The 20,231-nt window shown below is 40.5% G+C and overlaps 1 protein-coding gene across 5 annotated transcripts in view; it reads right to left on the minus strand.

Annotated features, from left to right (window-relative positions):
• TBXAS1 (thromboxane A synthase 1) overlaps positions 1–20,231 on the minus strand; it is a 238,185-nt gene that overhangs the window by 120,427 nt on the left and 97,527 nt on the right. For all 5 annotated transcript variants that reach the window (XM_063154015.1, XM_063154016.1, XM_063154017.1 and 2 more), the window contains one exon: positions 7,600–7,696. In XM_063154015.1, the coding sequence (XP_063010085.1) occupies positions 7,600–7,696 (97 nt within the window). The remainder of the gene's footprint in view (positions 1–7,599; positions 7,697–20,231) is intronic.

Genomic DNA, 20,231 nt, shown 5'->3' on the forward strand with positions numbered 1-20,231 from the left:
ATTTCTGAGGCTTCTTTTAAGAACAAACAAAAAACCCTCCCACCACAGCCATTTGAATTAACAGATAAAGCAAATCCCAACCCATTGCCATCAGTCCCGAAGCACTCACATTCACTAGTGATACTCTTCAGCTGGAAATTCCCAACATACTCTTTTACATTTATTAAGGTGACAAAGCACTTCCTAAATGCTTTGTCCTTGTGAACACAGGAATTCTGTAGGAAGGCAAAAAACTGAGGTTAGAGCTCCTAAATCCTGACCTAGAGCCCAAATCACAAAACCAGATCTCTTCTCACTGGGATTTCAGAGGATCAGGTGGCTCACAGAACGCAGTCTGCTAATACATCAGTCCTTTTTTTAAGGGTAACTGAAGCCAAAGTCTGATTAATTTTACAGCCAAGAGCAGTGATCATTTGACAACATTAGTTTTGTGCTATTAGCTTCAGCATATGGGGAATAAGGGACAATTTGTTGTGCATGCATAAAAAGACTTGCACAGTGTGAAAGAAATGACCCTCTCAATATTTATTATTTTAATTTTCAAATGCCTACTGCAAGCATATGCACTGCTACTTTAAAACATTTAAACAAAACTGAACTTAATTGCTCAGAAAAATTAACCTGCAAGCTCTCAAAGCAAAAAGGGGAAAGAAAAAAGGAAATCCTGAATTTAAAGTGATTTTATGAGGTACAGAAGGCAGCAAAATAGTTACACATATATTGACCAAGCTAGAAAGGTATTCTAGTATGTCTAGAAGACAGCCATGGAGACACACTAGGGAAAGAAAGCAGATGTTAGGGTTGTTTACCCTCAGTGCTCCTGAACCATCAGGTCAAAACAAGGATAAGAGCCCTTGCTCAGTTTCCTGGCACTGGAAAATCATTCAGGCATCTGGGTTCATGTGCCTGTACAACAGCACCCACAAATATGCAGTCAAACAAATTAATATTAAACAGAAAAGTGCCATACAGCCAAATTCATTCCCTGCTAACATGATTCCCTTTCTCTACCAGTGCTGTACCAGACAAGCTTTCAAACCAGCTATGATCTAGAAGCTGTATAAAACTGGTAGGCAAAAAAAAGTAAATCTTAATAAATTCACTGCTTGGACACCTTTTCACTTATCCTCCCAAGGCACAGAATGATTCTTGGAAGCACTGAAGCTCAGTGAGACCAAGGCTTATTGTACATGTGGCAGGATTGATGCTTGGATTTGTCCTACAAAGCCAGGGAGGGAGGGAAGAACATCTCAGCTCTGCATCACAAACAACTGGTGTTCAAGGCACAGCCTGCCACCAGGCATGATGGCTTCACTGCATCAGGAACTGAAATGCCACCATGCCATGCACAAAGAGGCAGATTTTGTGACATTTCCATAATAAGATATAGCACAATTGAGGTCTACAGTGCTCTAGGGAATGGAATTGAGACTCAGCCTCTCCTCAAATCACAAGGAGATCCCAAATCAATATATGTGTATTTGTAGGCATCCATAAATACACACAAATATGTATTCAAGCTCACATGCAGACAGAGCAACTAATCATGGGACATGTTTGCTCCAGAGGTTATGCCAGTCACATTCCATGTCCTTTATTAACCAAACAAAAAACAAAATTAAACGGAATGAAGGAGTGGAAAAATTAAAATAAAAAAATCTAAACAGAATAAAGCAGTGAAAAAAATTAAAGCACGTTCCTCCTCTCTGCAGCCACAAACCCCAGCATGCACTTAAAACTAAATATCACAATCAAACTAAATCAAACTATTCACACACATCAGATCATCACTTGTGTACGATGCCATCCCACTGAATGGTCATTTTAAAGCATGGAAGAATGAAGACTTCATATTTATATATGTATGTATGTATGTGTATAGGTGTGTGTATATATATATAGGTATAGGCATATATATATAGGGGTGTGTATATCTATATAAATATATATATAGGTATATATATATATATATATGTAGGTGTATATATATATATAGGTATATATATAGGGGTGCATATATATATATATATATATATATATGTGATGTTTTCTCATCTGTTTGACTCATTTTCCAAGCACTGACTTGCCTGCTGTCACACTGTGTCACTGGAGCTCCAAACCATGTGCCCATGCAAAGGTAAGCTTCCAGAGAGGTTCATTCATCCCCTGTTTACAAACCGAGTTCATTGCACTTTACAACAATAACTTCTAAGTAAACAAAGAAATTCACATGAAAGGATGACGATGGCATTGACACAACAAGAAATAATCCTAGGAAGCTTAACTTGAAGAAAAGAAACATTTCTAAACCAAACAAGCAAAGGGTACAGGGTCAAGGCAGCATGCATATGTTTCTTTTGGCAACACTGTAGAACTTTTCATCCCTTATGAGACAACACATGAGCATGTTGGTGGGCTGATTTTTCAAAATAAAACTCTAAAACTGTATTTGTGAGAGAGATGGAACAAACAGCCCAGCCCATAAGCTGGGAAGACTCCAGGTTTGGATAGACTACTGAATTACCACTTTTTACTGAAAGTCAGCACATCAGTGGGGCTGATGCCTGTTCTCTGAAAGTCAAGGCAGAAGGCAGCAAGAAAGATCTTGCACATGACATGCATGTGATGCTTTACTTGCAAAAGGTGAAGAACACAGATGCACACCACCCAGCTCCTGAGCTGAGCTGTTTGAAGCCAGTTCTAACATCCCAGTCCTGCTCTGGAGACACTTCATTACCATCAGTCAGTGCAGAGTCATCTAAAGTTAATATGTTGATTTCTGCTGACTGAAGTCCTGACCCAAAATGCACAGAATTACAGGATGGCTGAGTTTAGAAGGGACCTCTGGAGGGCATCTTGTATCAAATTTAGATAGATCTTTGGATACAGTAATAGACAGTTTTCTTTCCTCTAGCAAGAGACCAGAAAGAACAGCCAGTTCACGAATATGTCAGGCATCCTGGACCACAACAGAACAAAATGCAGAAAATAGGTTCCTTCCTACTTGGTGGTTGCATTTTATTTGTTTAATGCTCTAGGTAGGCCTGAAGCTTTATAGGTTTACCAAAATACGGATGATGATGAAACAGCTTAGTGTAAAAGACAAATTGTGTATGTGAAAAGAATAATCAGATCTTATGTGGATCAACTCAAAGATGAAGGGAAAGAGTAGATAAGCAAAAAGAAAAGAAGCTCAAACAACTCTACTTTCCTTCAAAAGGGATGCAAGGATTTTGTATCATATTCTCCTGGTACTTTTTTATTCTTGTTTTTACCACTCCATTATTGTTTGCTGTTAATCCATTATTATTTTTACCAGTGTAGCAGGAAAGCTTCTGATGAGAAGACAGAGATGTTTTCTTAGAGCGACTGGAATTGGTGTAGATTTTTGAATTTAAAAATGTCACTCTCCCCCAGCTGGTTGGCAGGTAGATTTAAGGATTTGGTCTGAATCAACCACTAGTTTCCACTTGTGATAGACACGTGAATCCTGGAAGAGCACTGACTCCTGGCAAATCTTGGCTAGCCAGTAGCTACCTTTGCCTCAGGGCTCACTGAATCCACATTTCTAGGAAATATTTTTACAGTCATCTGAATTATTTCAATTATGTACCAGGTAATGTTTCTCTTCACATTGTTCCATCTTAACATTCTGCTCCTACATTTTTAAAAGTGCATTTTAATGATTCTCAAGTACTAATTGAAAAGCAAATTTTCAATGCAGAATTAAAAACAATCTGAAAACAGATTATGTATCATTATCCCACCTGGAAGAATGCAACAAACATCATAATCCTATCTCACTTGCAACACAGTAATGAAGTTAAAAATGGTCTTAGTGCTCTTAAAAGGAGGGTTCTATTCAAGAGACAACACAGTTGTGAGAAAAAGGTATCATTTACTCCAGCACAGCCTTGCCTAAATGCTGGCTGAGGTTTCCATGGTTAACCTAAATTAAAATTAATTCCATATTTTTTGACAGAAGGTATATAAAGTAATTTTCATATTTTCTTCTTCAACTATAATTAAAAACATGGGGAAAAGGCTTCATATGCCTCAAGTATGAAGGTATATTACAGCAGACGTTTTTGGTTTTGAATGGCTCTAACGCTTATGTTAATTGAGACTAAATTAAATGGGAAAGCAGAGTGTCATTATTGCCTTCCTGTGATTATACAGTTCACAATACACATACCCTGTGCCTACAAGGCAGTAACAGCCTGCGTGCTAGACTTGGTTGCTTGCTCTAAAAGGAAGAGAGCCTTAATGCAGATTTGATCTGCAGTCACCTAACACTTCTTTTGCAAGAATTATCAACCAGTAATTCAGAACAAGAGAAGATGACGGGGGAATATAAAAGACTTCTATAGTAATTTTCAAAAGGTAGCCATAGGAAAGATGTGAAATATATAGTATCAGAGGGAAATATAAAATGAAGAGTAGTTTAGCTTGTGTTCAATGCAAGATCTACTTTGTCCATCTGAGTGAGCAGACAGGCTCAATGTGTGAGAAGTACACAAATGGTCTAGGTCTTTCAGGATGCAGAGACGGGACACAAGATGCTTCCTAAAGAATCTTCTCAGCAGATTACAACCATTCTCATTCCCTAAAGGCCTTCTGATGGCTTCCAAGAAAGGAGTCCACAAGTGCACAATCCCAGATTAAGGTCATCCTGCTGACGAGCACTCAAAGGCATGACATCACATTACAGAGAGCTTTAATAAATGCTGTCAGAATGCACTGAATCATCACCATCCTACTGGCTTCTATCAATAAATCCACTGTTTTCAGCCCTTCACAAGTTTCTCATTGTTTCTTAATCAAATATGTACATATTTTACAATTAATTTAAAAAGTGACAAAATAAACAGGAAAAAGAAGTTTTTCTACACTTAGCTTTTAGAATTAGTCCTGAACATCCTGAAACTCAGTGACAATTTCTTAATATACAGTTGCTACAGCTGCTACAGAGAGAAAAATCTCTCTTTGAGGTATTCTAGGTTAGATAACTCACATTTCGCTCTGGTGGATGAAGTACAAATCTTGATTTTGGAAATGCACGTGGGGAGGTCGAAAAATAAAAGCACAAGTGTATTTTCTGAAGACCTGTACAAACCCAGTCAGACTAAAAGGCTGATACTCTTAAACTAAAAAAAAGGCTTTGGGTTGAAATAATAAGCAAGTGCTATGTCTGGACTGGAATATATTGGCCTAGCTTTCTGAACAGCACTGACTCCAAAGTCAGTTCTATAACCACTCTTCACTGGGGAAAGAGTTCATAAAATAAAGCAGGGGGATATTTTTAGCATTTTGAATTCTCCACTAGCAAATAGAAACCTTCACTCAAAGTAGATGAGCTTGCTTTGAATAATTTTAAAATATACAAACAGAAGCAACCCTATTAAAAGTCTTAAAATGACATTTATTCAGTCAATGTGATAAGAAAGAATTCTATTACTTGGAAAGTGCTTTTCTAACTCTCACCTTTCAATCATTATTTGCATACAACCCAAATCACATCTGAATTAATTCCACTGGCCTTCCTTACATACCACCCAGCATTATTTATATTCATGTAGGATTACTAGTGTACAGGATAACCAAATACTTCCCCAGGAGACCTGACTGCAAATTAAAGAGGAAACAGCTTCCTGTGTGAAAACTCCAGAGGAGGAAAGATCCCCAGGTTAGATATGGAAAGACCCAGAAACAGAAAGCTGCTTATTTTCAATAAGTGAAAAGCAATGACTGGAAGAGGGGAGGACAAAGTGGAAAGTAAGAAACTATCAAAGATTGTGGCTATGTGAGAAGACCACAGAACAAGCAGATGAGAGCATATAAAATGAAGGAAGATCATTTGACTTAGACTCATAGGCATTAAGCAAGACAGATATAGCAACCCTGCACAGGGGGAAAACTGCTAATTTTGCTAAAGGGAGAGCTAGGAGTTAAATTGTCTCATCTGACATAGGGTTTCTGGTTAGTGGCAGGGATGTCACTCTGTGTCTCCAGTCCTCATCAATAAAGCAGGACATTGCACAGAAAAGCCACAAATGATTCAGGGGACAGTCAAGTGATGAGGGCAAGATGTGAACCTGCAGACACAGCTCTAGCTAACAGATCTAATGAAGAACAAAAAAAGGAGAGAGAGGGAAAGAGGACCTACAGTGACATAACCTACCTGAATTTTAGAGAGGAACACAAATGTTACAGACAGACCATGACAGGTGACACACAACAACAAGAAAGAGAGAGAAACCTCTGAACACAAAAGGCATGGAGAGGAGGAAAAATTCCACTAACTGAGAAGTGTGACAATACAGAGAAAGACATATCCAAACGACCAGGCTGACTAAAGTTAAGAGCAGAACAACAGACAACAGACACTCAGAACAACAGACACTCAGAAATCTCTGAGTGTCCCCTCAAAGGAAAGATTTCTAATTTCAGGGAAGTGTTATTTGATCACCAGCTACTGCTAGGTGTAGAGGGTACAGTCTACTACTACTAAATATGAAGAAGAAAAGCAGGGGAAAGTTATAGACAGGAAGAAATAGGGTTCCTGCTTGGGGTGGAAGAAGGGACGGGATGGAAAATTTCTTCAAAGATAGAGAAAATGGGGGAAAGCCCCTTGTCACATATAAGGACTTCAGTCTAAGAAGTCTAAAAATAGATTCTTCCTTTTAAGTGTGAGCTATGGGCAGAATGGAGTAGTTATTCAGTTAGATATAGGCAGTCACAAGATGAAACTCATGTACCAAAAGAAGCAAGCAAAGGTGACAAGCAGTTGCAAACAGACTGACTGGTTGCAGAGAGGATCAGAGGGGCAGAGGAGACAGACAGCTGATCAGAGAAAAAAATGTTCTCCAAGGGCACAAAAAACCCTCCTGAATACATGTGAGTTTGTCTGAGCAGGTTTGAGTGTACAAAGGGCCCAGAGGGAAGCAGGGAATGGATGGGACTGAGGCAGCACACAGTGGCAGTATTTCCTTGTAAAATGCTGGGCAACTGCTGGAACTCTGGCCATTCACCCTCATTACTTGTTCTAACCACCTCCTGAAAATGAGCTTTCCAAGTGTAACCAAGAGCATACGCACAAATTCTGGCTAACTCCAACTTCCTTCTTTGCTATTTATTATTTTCAGGTATGACTAATACACAATAGCTGTGGGAGGCATGTCCTGGTCCCAGGCAGACTGCTCCTGTTCTAAAGTCTAAAAGCACAAAACAGATCATGTGTGGGAGAAAGCAAATAATACCATCTCCATGTTACAGGCTGAGAACTGGGGAAGAGAGCTAGTAAGTGATTTCCCCAAGATTTCTCAGGAACAGTGGCAAAACTGGATATTGAAACCCTCTCTTCAACATTCATCTGGTGCTTCAGTCACAAGGACATTGTGACTCTTCTAAGGACATTCCCTTTCATCCTCAGTGTTCTGGTAACAAGAATCTTTGACTGAATGTATATATCTTAAGGTCTCATTGAACCATGTGCAATTTTGCCTCTATTTCCAGCCTCCTTGTAGCCACTTTTGGTCTGAGCTGGAATTTGCAGTGCTACCAACTTCATCCACAAAGCCAACTTTTATAGGTACTTACAGTTCTGTTGGTGAAGTTACTAAAATCTGCCACTAAGATTTGCTTGATCATCTCTGGTGAGGAGACCACCACAAACATCTGGCGACCAATATAATACCTAGAAAGAAGTAAAAAATCATTTTAGCAGATGGTGACCACAGAGAACTATCTCCTTCTCTAAAATATCTCTTTTTGCTTCAATATACTTGCAGTGAACAAATTATCACAGAAAATGTATTTCCTTGAGTAAAGCAATATCTTTCCAGCCTGTTAAATTAAGATGCATGGACCTGGAATTTAAAGGAAACAGCTTCAAATCTTTTACTGATTAATCAATACTCAGCCAACATTTTAACATAAAGGTTTACACACTCTTTGCTTACTCTGAATTCTGTGCAAAGTGATGTAGTATCACTAAACCAAACTGCAGAGGAGCAAAACATTATAAACCAACTGAAATAATCATGAAAGACCTACAAAATTGCATTTCCTGCCATCAGCCACACGTAATACCTTTTCTTGGCTAAGCCTTGCCTCTAATGAGTCTTTCCAGAAGTTCCCCCTACGGTGTGACTGTAGTAAAGCACATTTCCACCACTTCTATTGGCACTGGAACTGAGTGCATCTCAGGCTCTGCATTGCCATGGACAAACCTTACATTACACTAATAGGGAGGGGAGGGGGGGAAAGGGGGAAAAAAAGTTTTACTAAGTCTGAGGGAATTAGTAAAACTTCAGAAGAATAGTGATAGGGGTGTCTCTGACTGTACACCCTCTATCTCCCTGCTCCCAATTCAATACGACCTTCTGGGTCTTCACACCATTAAGGATGCTGAAGAGTCACTGGGACCTGTCCCAGCCCTACAACTTCCAGGGGTGCAGAGCTCCCTTCTCCAGCACCATTTCTTCCAAGGCCTACAGGCACTCCATGGCTGGCTGATCTGCTGGGGGAGAAAAAGCACGACCAACAAGCAGAGGTCGCTTGCAATCCCTGCCTTTATTGATCGCTGGACCAGAAAATCTATTCAGGACCAGAAAATCTATTCAGGACCAGAAAATCTATTCAGGCAGCACTGTCTTTTCTCCAGCTGGAGAGAGGAAGAAGAGGCTGGAGCAGGCACAGGAGGGCCAGGCAGCTCATAGCAGAACACAAGAGCAATACCAGAGATGCTGCAATACCACAGTAATATCCATGCCTAATCATTTAGGTATGATACAGCTCAGTATCAATATATTGTTTATCACCTGTCTACACTGCAACAACTGAATAGACAAGCAAGCCCCGGACTGAATTAAATATAGTAACTAGGGGTTCCCATGGCAATGAAGCTGCAGCAGCCTGATTTCTTCAAGGGCAAGCAAATTAGACAAATATCTTGATTCCAAAGCAAGGTTTCACAGTCCAGTTTGACCTCCCTACCGCTCAAACTTGTAACAAAAAAATGGCAGAGAAGAACACAATCCTTCCTTCAGGAAGGATGGAAGAGATCATCTTTTCTTCTCTCATGGGTTTTCAGAGGGAACTTTTATTTCCCAAACCCACAGGTTCTGCTGGAACATTAGATATGGGTGGTGTGGTCTGTGAGGGTAAACCTTTTTCACCCCTCCCAGTTTGCTCAGTCACTGCAAAAGTAGCTGTCTGTAATGGTCAAACTTTTATTCAGAATCCTCATAGGTGCATAAAAAAGAGTTGATGCCTCTGATTAAAGAAAGTTTTGATCACAGATTTTAATAGAAGAGGATAATGCTCTACATGAAACTTTGGTGTGTGTTTTGTACATGAAACTTTGGTGTGTGTTTTGTACCATTTTTCTGGCATCAGAGAGGCAACCCAAGCTCTCAAGGCAACGACATGTGCTGCTCTGAACCTCCCCCAGAATGACCAACCAGGAATACTGACCTCTCATGCTCACACCCGGCTTTTCTTTTTCTCCCTCCAAGTTTAGCAAGTTCCTTGTCACATTTATTGGTTACTGACTGATAGTCCTGCAACAAACAGCTTTTCATAGGGACCAACTTCCTGACATCAGATCCCAAATTTGAATCAGAAACTGGTTATGTCTATCCAGACAGCTTAACTCTGACCAGCAAGGGGCACCTCACAATACATCAGGCAAAGCATGTGTGAGTAAGAGAGACACAATTCCAGTTTATTTCAAACCTAGGAAATTGCAAAGCTCCAGCTCCTGTCCACTGGGATAACAGGACGCTACTCACAGCAGGAGTCTTTATGTCACAGTGCACTTTGTGCTTGAAAGCATTCAGGACTAAAAATTTGGGACAGGAGCATCTCCTACTCAAGCTGTTTTTATGAGAAAGTGACTCACAAGCCAAGCTTATGCAAACAAAATCTATTCATCATCCTCCAACTCAGACCAGTCACCCGAACTCCCAGTTCTGTTTCCACAGCTAAGCTCTTTCTTTTTTATTTACTCTTCACTAACTTTCTAGCTATAGGCACCTGCTTCTTCTTTCTTTATGCAGTTATAAATTAGGGCAGAGAAGAAAAAGAAGGGGGGGGGGGGGGGGAAATCCCCTACAAGTAATAGATTGAAAATGCTAGGGGGAAAAAACAAACAACAAACTACTTAAATTGATTTTTAAACTAAGTTCTGCCTTTTTTTAAGGAATGACTGCTCTAAAGCACACACATTATTGGATCTCAAACAGCAAAAGCTCTCTTCCTGCCTTGTTTCCATTCTCCTACTTTCGGTATATAATCTTTCTAACCTTTTCTGGGACACAAAAAGATGAGTCTGTGTATGGGCATACTTTGGAAGTCAAAATCCATAAGCCAAAGGCATTACTTCCATGGTCTTTCCCTGAAGTTAAGGAAAAAGGACAAGTAGAACTAACTGTGATACAAAATCACCTGAGCTATTTCATTCAGCAAACACAGGCTTGGAACCTGAAAAGCTGCCAGAAAGATGCTTAACTGTTTTAATATATTTTAAATCCTTTGCAGGATGAAGGCCTCAATCACAAAACAAGAGGCTATCTCCCAACTAGGTGTTTTGGATTTTTTCACTCGTTTCAAAATAGCAAGTAAAAGATAAAATCCTCCTGAACAATAATCTATTCTTCCAAAGTAAATAACATATTCACCCCTGCCATGTAACTTCATTTTGATCCTGTATTACTGGATGAGGATATCACTAGTCCCACATAGACTTAGATTTATTATTGAACAAAACCTGATATTCTTGTCAGATTTTAATAAATAAGAGTTTGAGAAAAACAAAAGCCTCTGGCCAAGTACACTGCAAATGGATTCATGAATAATTTAGGACAGCACTTTTTATTAACTTTTCCTAGGTTAATCTTTCCACAGGGCTCATTCACTGAAGTCCTACCTTTAGCTACAGTACCACCACACTGCTTGACCCAACACTTTATAATATTTTCATCTAGGGTTTTTAGGGTGGAAAACAAATACTTAGGAATACCTAGCCTGCTCCTGCAGAGAAGCAGGAATTCATGCACGTAGCATGACACCCTTGGGGAGATGCACCTCTGTCCTCATGGAAATCAGTTGTAACTCTGCCACACCAGCAAAAATGAATTTCATGACCCACACATGGAAGCAAATTTTCCTGTGTAGACAAGGCATTGATTAATTAATTATGCTCTTGGGGCAATTTCTATTATCTTTTAGTTTGAACTACAGCTCTCCAGAACAGCAAAAGAAACTCACATTTTAGACCAGTAGCTTTAGCTCCATTGGAAGGTGAGGCAGGAAAGACCCGATACCAGTACATAAACAGCTCAAGTACAGTGTGAGTTTCCTCCAGCAGATGAAAATGTGGATGAGGAGCCACTGTCCCAGCAGGCTGCTGGTGCACAAGGCAGCAGCCTCGTGCCACATCATCCCCAGCATGGCCTGGCAAAAAAGGGCTGGCACAAGCATTCAGCAGAGAGCACAGGTCTGTTCCCAGAAGCTGCAAAAAAAGTAGAGATTGCCAAAGGGCTTGCAGGTCAAGGAGGTGGTTATGTCACAGAGCATTGAACACAATAAGCCAAACTTCATCAGAAGTTTTTCAATAACTGAAGAGGCTACAAACACCCTGCACACCCAGCTGCAGCAGTTTCACTCCTCAGAGCAGGCAAGCACCCCTCTTAAGGCAATTCACGAGACAGACAGAGATGACTGCCTTGTGTTCAGGGGTCACCCAGGACGTTGCAGTCCTCTTTACAATGATTCAGTCATTCACTAAACACATCTTTTCTTTTATCCACAAGAATAAACAGCAATCCAGCAATGATATCTGCAGGTTTGCTCATGCACCACCACTGCTCTCTGCAGAGGTATGACCTAGGTCTCTCAACCCCACACCCAGTGCCTGCCATGGCCAAGGGCCACAGAAGAGAACCCATGGAGGTAAGAGATGCCTGCCAAGCCCAGCTCTGAGCTGAAATAGGAGTGATGAGACAAGGGGCACACTGGACTGCCCAGTCCCTCCTGAAACACTGCAGCGATCATCTTCCTTCCCAATGTTTGACAGAGACCCCCCCCCCAGAATGCAGATTTCTGTTTCTCAGATCAGAATCAGCTACTTTTAACTTGAAAGAGCAATTCAGCATCAGCCTTTCCATGCTCCCAAGACCACCCTGCCCAGCATCTCCCAGCTCCTGAGCCACAGCCATGGCCCCTGAGCAAAGCTCACAGCAACGTGGCCTTGTTGCACAGGAAAAGTGGAGAGCCCACACAGTACCTCATGGCAAAGGGCCATATGTTTTTGTATAACATCCATGTGGAAAACACATGCAACCCTTTCACCTTGTTTACAGTGCTGCTGTCAATTCACAGAAGACTTTGATCTTCCTATCTATTATCAGCCCCAATCATAAAACATATATATGCTGTTAGGCAATAAGCAAGGCTTTGTTTTCTATGCTGTGGTCTGGTTAAGTACACAAAGATCACCTGTAGAGCCACATGAAAATAGAATATTTTATTATTGCTATTTTCTTGGGGGAAGAGCAAAGAACAAAGAAAAAAAAGGCAGTGTGGGGAGAAGGAGAGGTGTACAAAGACACAGAGATACAGTGGGAAAAGGCTGATTTCCTTGGGCAATTTTTCCTTAAAAGAAGTTCCTCGATTACTCTGCCTCTTTTGTTTAGAGAGACCCTTCCATTGCAGGCAGAGAAACATAAAAACAAATAGCACAATGCTTGTTTAAAATAGGCCTGAAGCCCTGCCTTACTTACTTAAATCAATTTGCTGGCCTCTGAAATAATTGTCATAGCACTGTCCCCTTTCAGTGCTCGAAGGCAATTCAGATGTGGTAGGACTAAGCAATATATAATGAACAGCTGCAAAACCCAAACACAATCTGCACAGAAAGGGTTAGCTTGAGCTGAGAGGAAAGGAAAGGAGTGGGACAAATTTATCTAGTACCATGAGTATTATTTTTATTATTTGTATTATTAGCATCTAAAGGTCTCCAAGAGCCCTGTATCCTAACTTGACAGGAGATATTCATACATAGAAATCTTATTCTAGGCCTGTAGAGCCTACAACTTAAATAACCTGAAATGACAGCAGGTAAAACAAATAGCATCTTCCATTTTCCATCTGAGGGACTGGGGGACAGCCAGGTATGGAGGAGATGGGAATTGCCAGCAATCACCTTTTTCTTTTTCCTGTTGACACCCTGGGGGAGCAGAGCTTCTCAGCTGCTATGTACCTGGAAATTGCATGTAGTTTTTTTTGGGAAGGTTGGGAACTAACTCCTGTGCCATTTGTTCTGCATCCTAGGCTGTAACTAGTCAGCAAGGTGCTTCCCTGGACTATTTTTATAAAGCACTCACAAGTCGAATATCTCCAGATTAGAGAACCACAAAACACCCATTAACACGTAAGAGAAGGAAAACCAAAAAAATCCACCCCAAAAACACAACACCCAAGAAACAGATTAAATTACTGTAACTGAAAATGAAGCCCTAGTAGCACTGAGAAGTCTCAGGCAGAGAGAAAAGTTTCAAAGCACAACTCTACCAAGACACACCTCATCCAGAGACTAATCCAACCCATTGTGTAAATTAATGAAAAAAAGAGGCATGGCCACACTCATTTCTCTTTAAGAATAAATTGTTCCTTATTGCCTTTTTTAATGAACTACATTTCTTTCCATGTTGTGAAAGCTTTAAAAGAAGAACATAGGACTATTAATTTAATTCCTGGAGGCATTAAAAATATCATGTAACATAAAATGCTTGCTCACACATACTTCCTGTGCTGCTCTGTTTAGTTATGCACCTAACTCTTTGTCCACACACCTGGGATTTAAAATGCTATCTTCCACATACCAAGAACCTCTGTGCTATCTCAAACTCACACCTTGCCAGAAGGCCTCTGCCTTTTGACATGCTTAAGGAAGTATCAAAAAGAAGGAAGAAGATTCTGGGATTATTTACCTTCTTCCCACCACTAAAAGCACAGCTATCTTTAAAGGAGTTTGTCCCTTGTCAGGTGTAGTAAGAGACTTGTGGTATGGAAGTTGTATATTTGAAGTTGACAACGAAGAGAAGGAGGGTTGACTGAGTTCATTATAATGCACAGACTTGGTAGAATCTTTCAAGTAACTTATACCAGGGTGCAAATGAAATCTGAGCATCTCTAACCTCGGGGTTTAGCAACTTGAGGGTGTCACACACATTAACTAATCCCTTCCCCCGACCAAGTGAGCAGTGCAGGAGACACAGGCTCTGTATGGCTGTGTTAATTCATTCATGAAATGAAGTAGATGACATTTACCCACATATAAGAAATGACAGAGATTAAATTAAGCTCACAAAGTGCCGTGAAGAGGGGAAAAAAATCTCTGAATTATACAAGCATATTCAGCAATCTATATCCATTTGGTTTTTGGAGTCAATCTGAGTCCAGACCTAAGCACAAATACAAAAACTCAAGCCCACATTCAGGGGCTGGGGACAGAAGGAGCAAAAGGGATGGACAGGGATAGCAATTGTTTATTTTCTCTACTCAGGCGGGCTGCAGCAGAAGCTGGGTTCCAGGGCAGTGCAGAGCCACGGGGTTGTGGGCTGTGCTCCTCCACAGCCGGGGAGCTGCCTCTTCCCAGTGCTGGCAGGGGTTATTTTTATCCTGCCAACTGGGCTAAGATGATTGCCGCTCCGCGTGCTCGCATCACACCGCTAGTGCTGATTAGCTACATCAGTATTCCACTTCATTAATGCCAAATGAAGGCTGTAAATAAGGCACTGCTTTTACAGGATGCTACTGGAAATCAGAAGTACTGTGATATTAATAAGAAGCCAGTCACTCCTCCTGCGTGGGTGCGTGGTGCTGCGGTGACTGGGTGATGCTCAAAGTCCTCACATCTCTTCACCTCGGCAAGAGTGCCAGAACAATGTTTCTAATTCTTTTCCCATGGTGCTTCCCATCAAGTTGGGCTGTATTAGTCTGTGTTTTGTTACTCCTGTTTAGACTGGGGTATTTTCACCAGAGCTTGTTTTGTCTGCGCTCGCTAAAGCGCGCTCTGCCGGGCTGGCCTCATGTGACAGTGCAGCAGCGTTTGTTTCCTGTGGGTTTCAGCATATTTCTGTGCCTGGCCTTTCTGGGCTTGTCGAGATACAGCGTGAGAACAGCCTCATCTCTTTGCACCTAATTCACTACTAAAGTACTCCTTTGCCATACCTTGAGGGGAAAAAACCATTAAGTTACTTTTTCCAGAACACTGGATTATTATTTCTAGGGAAGGCTACCTCTGGAAGATAGCAAACTGTCTGTGTCTCCAAACTTTACTTGCTACTATGAACACAGTGTTCATTTGTATGAACTTGTATGAGCCTATTATTTATACTCAAGGGTGCTACCTATTTTTACAGTGGAATGAAAAGAAAAAACTTACAAGATGGCTGAGGAGGGTAAGCAGACAATGTTACTTAGTCCAAGCAAGGATTGCCGTTTTTCCTTTTTTTTTCGTCACCACATAAGGAAGGGATAGGGATCTGCTGAATGCTTATCCTGATTTCTAGTTAGGTTCCTTTGACAGACAGGTAAGCAATTTCTGGGAAACAACAGGCAGCATTACCCTGGCAGGGCTAAAGTCATTTCATACAAGATAAATGGAGACAGAGCAGCACACTTGCAGAAGATGAGGGATACGACTGTGATGCTACATCGAATAATATGGCTGAGAGAACAAGTGGAGGAGGGAAATGCAATGCAGGGCTGCTTTCTAGCAAAGTATGGGGGACCTATCTGAACACACATCCGTGGAGCCTGGGAGGATCCTGTGTCCCAGAAAACAGGGGGGCACGTGTGTGTCACTGTGCAGGATCCAAGAAAGATCTGGGGACAGGAGGCAAAAGGAGAGGATATGTGCGACCATACAGAGAAAATGAAAGGGGAAGGTGGTCAAAGGATTTAAATATAATTTGTGATACCACAACATCACAAGGTACAGCAGGTGATAAAACAGCTTGACTATAATAAAAGAAGTGTAATAAAGTTTATAGTTACACACCCATTACTAAACTTCATATAAGCAAACATTCCAGGGTGACTAAAACGAAACCCGTGTGATGTGACTGCTGCCTCTCAAAGTCATCCTGACCATGATAAAATTTGTGTTCTTTTTCCTCCCTGAGACCTGATATCAGGGTACACAGAAAAGCCATCCATAACTCTGCCTTTCTGCAAACTTCATCTCATGTATGCTTTACTTATCATGGCCAGAACTCAAGTGTGACTGGAGTTCTTCACTTCTCCAGGTTTGTGAGAAAACTTAACCACTTTAGCCCTGAGGAAAGAAAAGGCTCTCAGAAAAAGACATGTCCTCATACGTATCTTCAAAAGCAGCATTCAGAACAGAGACATTCAAAACCAGTAGGCTGTTTCTGTTTGTTCTAATTCTGCACTTTATCTTTCATTCCTTTATAGGCAAGACAGCTCATCTGCCTCCTGTAAATAGGATCAGCAGTGGTGGACAAAACAATATTTTATTTTTGAATGTATCTGAAATAAACATCTACATAATTTTCTTTCAGTCTACTCTTTCTTACTGGCATTTTGATCTTAGATCAACGAGAGAGTTACATTATATACTATACCATCCCTCTTACTACCTTTGCTCTGCTTAATGCAGATGCATGCATTTCTGAAAAAAAACTGTGTTGATATTAGAATATTTCAATTCTTCAATAATAGATAGGAGTCAATATACTGTTTTGTTTTTTTTTTCCTTCATGAACATAGCATGATGGAATGAGTAAGCCAAATTGAATTTCATGTAACTACACATGCAACAGACCATCTTGAAGAACAAGGAGTGACACTTTGACTTGGTCATGGTTACTAGCCTGAAAATATCTGAAGTTTAAGCAAGTGAAATCAGGGTTTCATAAGTGGGAAGGCACGAGCCACTCATTCATTGGTTTGTGTGCAACACAGACAGCAATCTCAGTCAACAATGGACAGCTTACTCAGGGAAGGAAAGGTTTGTCAGATGAGCCATGAGGGCACAGTAACTGGGACTCACTTTTCTTGCACAATCTGCCTGAAAAAAACGTATCTAAACAAAGGAAAAAAAGACAGTAACCACCTACTAAGCTCTTGGGAATGGACTTTTTATGCTACAGCATACAAAATGCACACAGGAAAGATTCATTTTTTTTTTACCTATAGCAGCATGTACTTTTTCTATACATTCTCAAGATAAACACAAACCCATTTATTTTGTTAATGCATTATTAAATGTACACTAATAAAAGTAATTTCCCAATGCTTGATGCATTTATCATGAAACCACTAGCAGAATTCTTTACAATAGAAATGCTAGCAGTACACATGGCCAACCTAAATTATCTAGGGAAATGGCTAATATCTGACCACGCAGAAACATTAGAAAGCAGGGTTTTGTTATAGGAGAGAAGGAGAAAAATAGATGTATTTTCTTACAGAAAAACTGCAATGATAAAATTATTTTTAATAGAACAATGCTACAGCTCCAGGAAATTTTCCTGAATCAATTCAATCTGTGTCGTGCAGGACTTTAAAAGCCCATTAAAAATAACCGTGATAAATTTCCTATCCTCTTTCAGTGCACCACACAGAAGACAAAGGAAACTGCAATTCAACAGAGATAGAAAAGAAAGAAAATAACAGAAAAACCTGATAGCTTGTGTATCAGCAGTAACATCCTCACTAACAACAACGAGCAAATCTGTACCACAAAGGACAAGAAGAGCAGGAATGATGTGTACAGCTGACAATGGCACTCCAAAGTAATGACTTCCAGGAAAATCTATGTTATAAATGGACAACGTGCTGCTGAGAGGTAGTTGAGTCACAGCTTTCATAACATGGCAAATTATTTTAGCCTAAGAACAAATGTACCAAACCCCAGGGTGTGAATGGCTCTGGTAGGGCAACTATGGGGATTACATCCTACAAACAGCTAATATGCTCACCTGGTTTAAATTATTAAAACCTCACTAAAACCCATGCAGGTTCAGGGATTTTTTCCCCCCATATTTAATGTGTAGTCATGAGATACAGATCATGTTTCAAACTGTAATACTGGTGAGAGCACTGCCTAGTTGACCTATTTTCCATTTAGCATGTTGTACATATCATCAGTTGTACCATTTACCATGTTGTACATATCATCAGTTGTAACAGACACACTTCTTTTGCTGCTCCCTTCTTTGTGGTGGGAGAAAGGGGGCAATTGCATAACAAATGGCCTATACACCACTTTATAATGAAACAACCCAAATCCCTGGGGATGGAATAGCACCTGTAGCCCTCCCTTCCACAGCCATATCCTTTCACCTTTGTTGGTCAGTCCTGTTCACCCACTCCTTCTGCTGACCCCCAGCCAGAGCACAGCAAATCCCACTGACACTGCTCTGCACATGTGTGAGCTCCCTTCACAGCTGCACTTAACAGCTGTCCCAGGCCCACATCTGGCTGCCTGGGGACATGAGTGAAAACTACACTCAGGAATAGATTCAAGAATTTCTCCTCTCTGCCTCAGTTATAGCTGCTTGGCTGCACACCACAGGATTCCCATGGTCCTGCTTAATTTCTGAGTCCATGTCACCATTCTGCCTTGCTATGCTACTCCCCAAACCCTCTGGATCTCTGCAGTCTGCTAGAGCAGTTTCCTAGAACCCAAGTCTCCAAACAGTTCAATGTACATGGAACACCACTAGCTGCGATTAAGATTTCTCAGAACAATTCTGAAAAAAAACAGCATTTTAATTGCTCTAAGTTTACTTAGAAAAAGGGGGGAAAACAGACCAATGTAGATTTGAAGACAGACCAATGTAAACACCTCATGTTCCTTCTAAATATAAATGTATTGGGCCAATTTCAAGCAACTTGATCCTCATGCAATGACAGAGGTATAGCAGAGATACAACCCCCTGAATCTATTCATAACCCCTATAAACAAAGCACAAAAAAAAAAAAATACAAGCACAACTGTAGGATGAGCCATCATTGAAGTAAATATATTGATCTATCAAAAATGATTGAAGACTGACAATAAAAGGGTTATAAATTCTTAGAAGAAAGAGAAAGCAAAAAGCACAAAACCAACCCACTGAAAAACTCCCACCTACATTCACAGGGAAAAATAGACTGGAACAATAAAACACAAAGGCAGTGCCTGTACATCTTTGATAGCTGCCCCTCCCAAAAGCTGGAACAATCCTGCTATAAACCAAGCAAATGAAAATGTAAATGCATGAGCAATCGTCTGGGGGATTCAGATGCTTCGTGTCCTGTAGGCAAAGAAGGAAGGGGAAAAAGGCAGGAAAGCACAAGAAGGCACCACTTTCAATATCTGCAATTATTGATTATGCTCTTCTCACCTGGAGCCTTTTAAATCCAGAAGAGATGTTCCAGTATATAGGGAATGCTGAGTCGGCACTGCCAGCAACACCCCTCATCCTCTGACCCCAGTGTAACCTGCTGCTTCCAATCCTCTGGCAGCAGGGACAGCCTGTGGATTTCAGAGGTGCCAGCCTCTGGAAGTGTGAGTACAGAGATTTCTGCCTGCAGAAATCCAATATCCAAAATGGCAATCCCAGAAGAGGCAAAGACTGGGAAATACCCTGAGTGCAATGCCCAGAGCAGTCCCATGGGTAGGTATAAACACAGTGGGGTCTAATCCAAGGCTTACAAATTGTGTAGTTGTTTAAATATTTTGCTAAAGAAATGAACAGAATGAAAATTTCATAAACTTCTGTTCTCCACTACTGATGAAAATCCAATGGTATTAGTTGCAGGATGAAAGTAAATAAAATTCCAGTGAGACAGGAGAAAATATGGGTCTGTAGTAAGAATAAGTTTATGTATTTCATATATTAATCTTCCCATTTTGTAGTATATATCTCTATTTCAAAAATAAAAATTTAAATTACTTTAATGGAATTTAATATTTAAAAACTAATGCCTTTCCATGTGATGTCACATTACCATCTGACCTACTTTAACATTTGTCTCTGTACTGCACTTGGAGACCTACTTTCTGCCCCAAACATAGCTTATTTCCTACTGGTCTAAATGGACAGCTGGTGAACATATAAAATTGTTAGGCTGCTTTGGTAACATTTTACTTTGGCTTTTCACAGGAAGTATTTCGTAAGATGTTCCATACAATAAAAGGTCCCAAAGAA

The sequence above is a fragment of the Melospiza melodia genome, chromosome 4 (assembly GCF_035770615.1).
Source record: "Melospiza melodia melodia isolate bMelMel2 chromosome 4, bMelMel2.pri, whole genome shotgun sequence".
Taxonomy (NCBI): domain Eukaryota; kingdom Metazoa; phylum Chordata; class Aves; order Passeriformes; family Passerellidae; genus Melospiza; species Melospiza melodia.